General features: G+C 30.7%; 1 protein-coding gene across 1 annotated transcript; it reads right to left on the bottom strand.

The window, feature by feature from the left end:
* Positions 1 to 3,336: 3,336 nt before the first annotated feature.
* Positions 3,337 to 4,940, bottom strand: LOC8278641 (homeobox-leucine zipper protein ATHB-12). The gene is made up of 2 exons (XM_002515575.4): positions 4,109 to 4,940; positions 3,337 to 4,018 (listed from the first exon to the last, which is right to left on the bottom strand). The coding sequence occupies exons 1-2, from the start codon at positions 4,520 to 4,522 to the stop codon at positions 3,683 to 3,685; spliced, it is 750 nt and encodes a 249-aa protein (XP_002515621.3). The 5' UTR covers positions 4,523 to 4,940; the 3' UTR covers positions 3,337 to 3,682.
* Positions 4,941 to 8,427: the final 3,487 nt, after the last annotated feature.

Here is an 8,427-nt window from a genome sequence, read left to right as displayed (position 1 = left end):
CGATTTCATAAGGAAGCTTCGCCATATCCAGAGATGGATCTGAAAGCCAACTTCCTTATTTATCTATTTTAGTCTTTAATTTTATTGTTTAATTGGCTATTCCTTATAAATGCAATAGTTGTATTTCTTACAAGCATCCATTATAGCATCTGAGTTCCTCTAGCCTATTTTATTAAGCCTAACCTTGGTTTGATTTGTTAGTCTATTTAACTATTTAATTATGCATAAAATCTCACTTAGTTTAGACCAATTACAAATTATATATTTAAGTACAGCCTTTAAACCTAAATGGACTACTCTTTATATTAAAGGCCAATTGGATGATTCTTATTCTAGTGTGGCCTGATTAATTAATTAAAGCATGATAAAATCTACTAAATCTATATGGATTTTAATTTAAGTCTGTTTTACCATCCTTTAACCTAATGGACTACTTTTTCATGTTAAAGTCCAATTTTAAGCCTAAAATCTATATGTTCAACTTTAATTAAATGCTCACACAACAAATATTAGGCATCTATCAAAATAATACAGAAATTAAAGTGTAAAAAATTAAATCTAGCTATCACAATCCTCCTACAACTAAGAAATTGAAAGAAAAACGCATAAAATAGACTTACAAGGTACAAAGTGGATCAAAATTGCACAAAAATCCGAAGTAGGAAAAATTTTAGTGTAGACCAGAATAGTTTAGGTCATAGAGCCGATCGACTCTAGGGCTTGGTCAGGTCGGTTCTCTGACTTTTCTTCAAATTCTCACGCCCAAGAATCGATTTCACATGCACAAAAAATAAAAAAGAACAATTAAAAACTCAAAATAATGAAATAAAAGGCATAAACAAACGAATTAAAATGGATCAAAACATATAAAAAATAACAGCAAACATAGAAAAGAGCAAACTGATAGAAGGCTAGAAAATTTTACATGGCAGATCTTAGATTTGAATATGCAACCCTAAAAGTCTGATACAATCACATAATCATTTAGAGAAAGATATAAATCATATTGCCCTAATATTTCTAATCATCAGATATAAAACCCAATAAAAATCATATATTATCATATTCAAAATCCAGCATAGATCATGTTATCATATTCAAAACCCAATACTACTGAAACATGTAAATTCATAAAAAGAAACCTTAATCTGATTTTATAAATTATATAAAATATAAAAATAAAAGAACCAGTAAGGAGAAAGATATGTTGATGATTCTGGATTTAAGGGAATCCTCAAGTTATCACCATAGGTTCCTGATTTTCGAGTCTCTAGAGATGATAAGGTAGTTGAATTGAAGATCGGATGAGAATCCAATATTGCCTAGGGTTGAGAAAATCTTATGTTGTTCAAAAAAAAAACTTTCCTAATTCAAGTTCTTTCTTAGTGACTTACTTTATAGTTACCAAAAAAAAGAAAAGCTCTCCCATTAAATGATTGTAGTATTTAGTATTTTCAAGATATGTCTCTACTTCAGAACTGCTAATAATTGCTAATAATGCTCAGACTTGCTAATAATGTCTAACCCTAGAAATAGAATTTAACAATGAATTTATAGAGGTAGAGTTTTTAAGGAAACCCGAAGGCAATAGATAAGCTTGTATTTTAAATTTAAAAGAAAAATATTTCCTTTATTAGTCATTAATATTTAATAAAAAAATCAAAATGTTTTAAAATTCTGGCAATTATCATTAAAAAAAACTTTCTAGTATTTTATTTTTGTTCTTTTTGGTATTTTTAAGTCAAACTATGCATAAAACAGCATTGGATTCATAAAATAAGTCAATCGAGATTATGTAGAGCCAATCAGCTTTATGCTAAGCTGATTGACTTTGTATAGAGCCGCCGATTGGCTTTAAAGAGTAAATTTTTTTAGAAAATTTGCATTTTAGTTTCTCAACTAACAGAAACCGCCATTTTGCTACTCAAACTTAATTTTTCTGATAATTGAGTCCAATTTGATTGTAGAAAAGTAATTTTGGTTTAATTATTCTCAAAATCTAACTGAAATTCACCCGTCCTCAACCTCCCGAGACTTGACAAAGGCAGTAACTTTTATCATTAATTTTTTCTAATTCCCTCGATATTTGGACCCAGAAAAAAGTGCTAACACATAGATGTAATATTTTATAATAATTAATTTTTTTATACTTAAATATTCATTATCAGTGAACCAAAACTCATTACAGTTAGTGCTCATATTCATTTTGTATCATGTATTATTCATTAGTATTTATATTAATGTTAATTATTTGGTATTGCAATGTTCATTGCCTGTATATATAATATTCATCAATATTTTCAATTGAAAATATTGAGTATTTATGAAAGTTTTCATTGTTTTTATGATGCATATTGAAAAAAAATTAGGATTAATATAAACATTCATCATTTATAGATATAATATTTATTAATTTATCAATAGATATTCGTCATTAATGAAAATCATATTCTCTAATTCATTTAAACGAACATATATAGTATAGACATAACATATAATATTTTTTCAATAAACATAAGTTAACAAATAATAAACATTTAACGTTTAAACAATCAACATTCAATGCATATTAATGAACATAAGTTAATGAACATTTAGTACAAATTTAGTGAATATAAAATATTGTTTCAAAAAGAAATTCGTGTCAGCTTCTGACGCACACGTCACGTCAGCATCTAACGCATATGTATATGTGGATTAGACCATATAGCTTTATGGAACAGAATTCATGTTATAATTTACCCAAAACTACAACCATTTATAAATTTGAATTATAGGTACAAAATGACATATCACTAATATAAAGAGTAACATTTAGACCCTTAGAACCATGTAGCTACATAGTCCGGGGTTCATATTATAATTTACCCCACATAAGGTATTCAATGAATTGGCCGAATAGTTTAAAGAAAAATCAATGATGCAAACATTATACAAATACTCTATATATACGTAACAGATATCATAATACTTTCTGGACTGTTGTTTTGAACCTCAAAATTGGGAAGGACAGAACCATTTAAAAACAATGATATCTTGCAAAACCATTTATAAGAATTCAATTCAATTTCACTCATGAAGGAATTGAAAAATGCCTTATCTTATAACTTGAAAGAAATCAATTCTAACAATGGTGACCTTTCCAAGCATGGGAACTAACTAAATAAAATTCACTTACATTGAATTATTGCATTTTATTTTTTTCCAAACACCATGAAAGTATAAGCATCTTCTAATAGTTTCCTAGTTTCTTTGAAAATTTTCTGGAATCTAGACTTATTTTCCCAAAGGATAAACCTCAAAAATATATGCCAAGACATATCTTTGAAGCTTTGATGACAAGAAAACGAAAGTTATGTAGTTGGTAGAGGTAATTCCTTGATGATACAAGTACATGCATTTGATCATTTCAGGCATTCTCACTCTGTATGCATTTGGTTCATGTTATCCTGCATACAATCTACTACATACATAGTCTTGAATAACAAGAATGCACTAACTAATTCTGCTAGTAATTCTGTATGAAGTGGAAATATCTTAATCCTTTTTACAATGGGGATGCTTGATTTATAATTCCTGCTATAGAACTGCTACCTTAGACTTCTCATGCTGATCTAACCTGTTTCCCTGTGAAGGTCTATCCAATGCCTGGAGGCTGTTTATTGAGTAAACAACCAAAACTTCATGTGCAGAAATTGAACCATTGTGTACTGCTAGCTGACAGATCAAACTGTCCGCTGGAATCAAAACTATACCATTGATCAGGGGATGCTAATGAGCCATCTGTGTATTCATCACTGTTCAAATGTTCATGTTCCTCATCAACCGAGTGCAAAATTTCTCTGCTCTGATTCTCTTCTGAACTAATGAATACTCTATTGTTTAATCCTTGTTGTGCTTCAGAATCACTATTGACATTTCTATTATCTGCTGTAATGGCAGTTGTACAGTCGTCCACACCTTTGCAAGTCCGATTCTCATCACATGGTTGACCCAATAGTTCGTTTAGTTTCTGCAACTGTTCAAAGAAGGGAAAGAAGCAAAAGAAATTGGTTTCTTTAAATCTCTTAAAAGTCTCTCTATCTGGTGAGGATTATGATAAAGTTACCTGTATGATCAAAGACTGTCTCTCATTCTTCAAGGAGTCAAAACAGGAAGCTAGTTTGTCATAACTGGCTCTTAATTTTCTGTATTCCTGCTCAATCTGCTTTGATTTCCATCTAGCTCTTCTGTTCTGAAACCATATAGCAATCTGCCGAGGTTGAAGACCAAGCTCTCCTGCTAGCAGCAACTTCTTCCTTGGCTCAAGTTTTGTTTCCGACTCAAAAATTGACTCTAGTAACCTGACCTGCTCATCACTGAACCTCCTCTTACTGTTCTTGGCGCAGTCCTTCTTCTTCCTTTGAGTCTGGGGGAGCTGTTGAAAGGAAAAGGTTTCAGGTTTTGCATCTGGTGATTCTGGGTCGTACCCTTTTCCCTCTATTTGATTACTCATGTTTTGGTGGGAGACTCTGTTTGTCATACTCTAAAACAGGATTAGACACTTTTTCCTTGCATTATTTACCCAAATGTTGAAGAAGGGCAACAGGATTTATAGCTAATGAATAAATTAATTGGAGTGCTTGCTTTCAGGATATCTAAATGAATGAGGTAAGATACCGTGTTCTCTCTCTCTCTCTCTCTCTCTCTCTCTTTTGCCTTGTGGTTGTACCTATCATGTTACCCTTCCTATTGGAAATTACATTTAGCTAGCTAATTGCTTTTGTCCCATTCCTGTCACTGTTGAGATCAATACAAATAGACACTGTACATTGCCACTTATTCAGGAAGACAAGCTGCCTATGTTTCTCTTCTTTGATAGAAAAGAGGAAAGCAACAAAAAGATTTATAGTTTCTTGAAAAGAACAAACTGGTCTTTGTGCTGCCCAGGTGACACTTGTCACTTCTATTTCAAGCAGGATGTTATGTTTTTCTTTCTTTTTTAACTTGCAAGAGTCGAGCATGTAGTGTTCATTTAAAATTCAATTGCCAATTTTCTTTCACCTAACAGAAAGTTCTTTGTTTCAGTCGATAATGGAATTAGAATTCCAATAGCTATAGAAGTTGTTATCACTTTCTTTATAATCTCTTCAATGCTGGAACTGTGTGGTTGGATAGACATATTTCTGCAGCCATTCTTGGTAGGTTCATTATAAAGATAAAGAGCTCATGGGGTCCTGAGCAGTATTTGTCCTGGCATGGAATATAGAGAGATGTTTAAAAGGCAGAGTTGAGGATATGCATGCATCCTTTGGTAAATAAACTGTATTGATGTCAATATCAGCATTTATTTGTGGACAATAAACTTTCTAGATGTCCTAGTTCTCTTATTCCCTGCATCTCTCTTTTTTCTTTCTTTTTTAAATAAAAGAAAAAAGCAAACTTTTACTTAGTACTTAGAATCCAAGGTAAGGTAGTCAATCTTTTATCACATTTGCTATAATTAATTTCTGTGAATGCACTTCTTGGCTTCAGAAAGCAGTATTGCCAGTCACCACTTCAGTTGCTGGCTTCACAATTACATAGCTTCTGATTTAATTAGCAGTTATTGGCATGATTCAGGTTACTACTCAAGCTTTTGTTTAATCTTGCTGCATACTAGTTTGTGCGCTTTTGACGAAAATTCTTCAAGAATAAACTTCCCAAAGATGACTAATGGTTGGAGTAGGCATTATGTTTTAACTTTTATTTTTTCAATGATTTGATGATAGAAGTATATATTTAATTAGCATAGAGCCCTTGTATTGTTTGAAAAATTTTCTAGATTTTGCCCACTATATCGTTTCATTTTCTTATATAAATTGTGGGTCTCACATGATTACTTTCACATGGTTTATGAGAAGAAAAAAAACATATTATAACACATATGAAACAGTTCAATTTAATAATTAGAATTATTTTCATATTTATTCTCTGTACCAAATCATGAGAGGGCAATTGAAATAATTTGGATGAATGACATCTTGCATATTCTCCTAGATTATAGCACTCAAGAATTTACCAAAATTTTGTCGGCTAAGTATTTGCACTATTCTGTAGCACACTTCACAACATTCTGTAGCACACTTCACAACATTCTCTAGCATGATAAATTCAAGCAGCAAAGTTGTTTGTTTGTCAATTGGGTTCGGTTTGTGTGAGCCATCATCAAGCTAAAGTACTAGGGGTCATTCTATAATGCACCGCGTGCATTTATATTACTAGATGATCTCTTTTTAATTCTAGACTGACTACTATCTAAACAGATAAACAATCACCTCTTTCTTCGGGGTGAAAAATGAAATACGAAAAAAAGACAAAACATGAAATAAAGCAAAAGTCCTGCATTTCTAGCCAATCATGCCAGTTGGATTCTGATGAAGTCAATCTCATTTTCCATCTGGGTTTCCAGGATTTTGCATAGCCTAAAATTCTTTCATATTATGTCCTTTGAATTTTAATTTCTGTCTATCCATGGAGTCCATCATGACATATCCTGTCCGAGTAATGTACTTTGTCCAATATGGCCTGTACATAGTGGCAATGTCCATTTCATGGTTGGTGAAGCGTCATGTACAGGTTGCAGTCAAAGAGCTTTGGATGCTTTTGATATTAGGCCAATCTTACAAGCTACATGGGCCCTTATTGTTGACGATCTGACAAAAGAAGATAAAAATGTGGAGTTCCTTAGGTTCAGACCTCCCCAGAGAAGAGAGAATTATTCTATGCTCTTACAGCGGAGGTCTTGTCTCTCATGCATCGGTTAGATTGTTCTTTAGCTTTTCTGGGTCAATTAGGTGTTTGAATTTTCTTTTTTCTTTTTTATGAAAAAATGGTCTCTAACCTTAAAAATCTAGTATGTGGATTCATTCATGCAGTCTGCTAACGAGGGTTTTGGAATTAAAAAGATAATTCAATATCTGAGGTTGGTGACTAGGAAAGAGTAGCTGTCCAAGTCCAAGAAATTTGGGGTCCATATCTTGGTGAGTCCGCGTGAATACACAAGCTTATCTCTACACCAAACTACTGTGAAAATGACTATAATTTTTGTCGTTAAACGGCCATGGTCTCCGTGTCTATCTATTTAGGTAAAGCGAGAACGACCCAGCAAGACCAATTTCTTCTTCACCGTTTAAAGTCCGCTTGGTACCGTGGGAGAAGCAACTTCTCTCTCTCTCCCTCTCTCTCTCTCTTATTAACAAAAAGATTGTTGTATATATATAGAATTATAACGTAACTAGTTTAATACTCATATTTTGTACGGAACTTAAATAAATATTTTAATAATATATATATAAATTGTATTTATAAATTAATTTTATATTTATATTTAATGGTTAAATTTATTATGTCTTATATAATAATTATATTAGTTATTTTTAAATAAATTATTATAATTTTTCACATAAACTAAATAGTTAATAGAGCATATGTGTTAAATATTTTCTATTGACATTAATTTATATATCAAATATAAATATAAGAAAATTTCTTGTCCAAGATTGGTGTATGTCCTCATTTATACACTAAGCTGATAGATGATTTACACATATTCATTAATTTTAAATGATGAAGTATATGTGTCAGTCATCCACTACCAAAATATAACATTTATACATACGTGTCATTTTTCTATTAATTATGGTGTATAAACCAAACCTAGGTAAGAATCTCCTTAAATATAATAGCTATCATAGCATATATAAAAGTAGACGTTATGGAAATAGAATCGGCCACTTCCGGTTCACAATTCCAATTCCAGCCGATTCCAATCAATTTTAGAAAAATAAAAAATGAATTAAAGTAAATTACTTTTTATGATCAGTTGGGATTGGATTCAATAGTACCGGTTCTAGCTCAGAAGAAACCGATCTTAAAAAGTCTCCTGGTTCTTAACTAGTATCAGTTTCATTTGACTAATCCGATTTCATTTATCTAACGTATAAATTCTTGATCTGAATGTTGAAAACTAATATAAACAATGTTAAAATCTATGAAATGCAAAAAATAAAAATAAAAAAGTATATTTAATTAATTCTAAATCTATTACTAATTAAAAATAAAAAATAAAATTAAAGTATAGAAGCATAAAGATAAAAAAATTGATATGGCTTAAGAAAAACTTGAATTGTTTCACTATCTTCTTATTAAAATAAATTTTTCACTTTATTCTTTAAGATTGTTTGTAGATAGAAATCATAAAAGATTTTAAAATTAAATAATATCTATACTTTTTTCTACAATTAATAAATAAAAAATAAATTACTGAAAAAAATAAAAGATACAAATAGATTAAAATGAGTATAAGTAGAAATAAACAAAAAATGATTAAATTATAGAAAACAAAAGAGAACACAAAATTCATTAATGTAATTCAAATTAGTAAATAAGGAAAAATTAAAATTAAAA

The sequence above is a fragment of the Ricinus communis genome, chromosome 1 (assembly GCF_019578655.1).
Source record: "Ricinus communis isolate WT05 ecotype wild-type chromosome 1, ASM1957865v1, whole genome shotgun sequence".
Taxonomy (NCBI): Eukaryota; Viridiplantae; Streptophyta; class Magnoliopsida; order Malpighiales; family Euphorbiaceae; genus Ricinus; species Ricinus communis.
This window is presented reverse-complemented; position numbering and strand designations above follow the sequence as displayed.

Coding starts and splice junctions, on each gene's coding strand:
- LOC8278641 (XM_002515575.4), bottom strand. CDS start 4,522: ATGACAAACAGAGTCTCCCACCAAAACATGAGTAATCAAATAGAGGGA. Junction 4,019..4,108: donor GACAGTCTTTGATCATACAG/GTAACTTTATCA, acceptor TTCTTTGAACAG/TTGCAGAAACTAAACGAACT.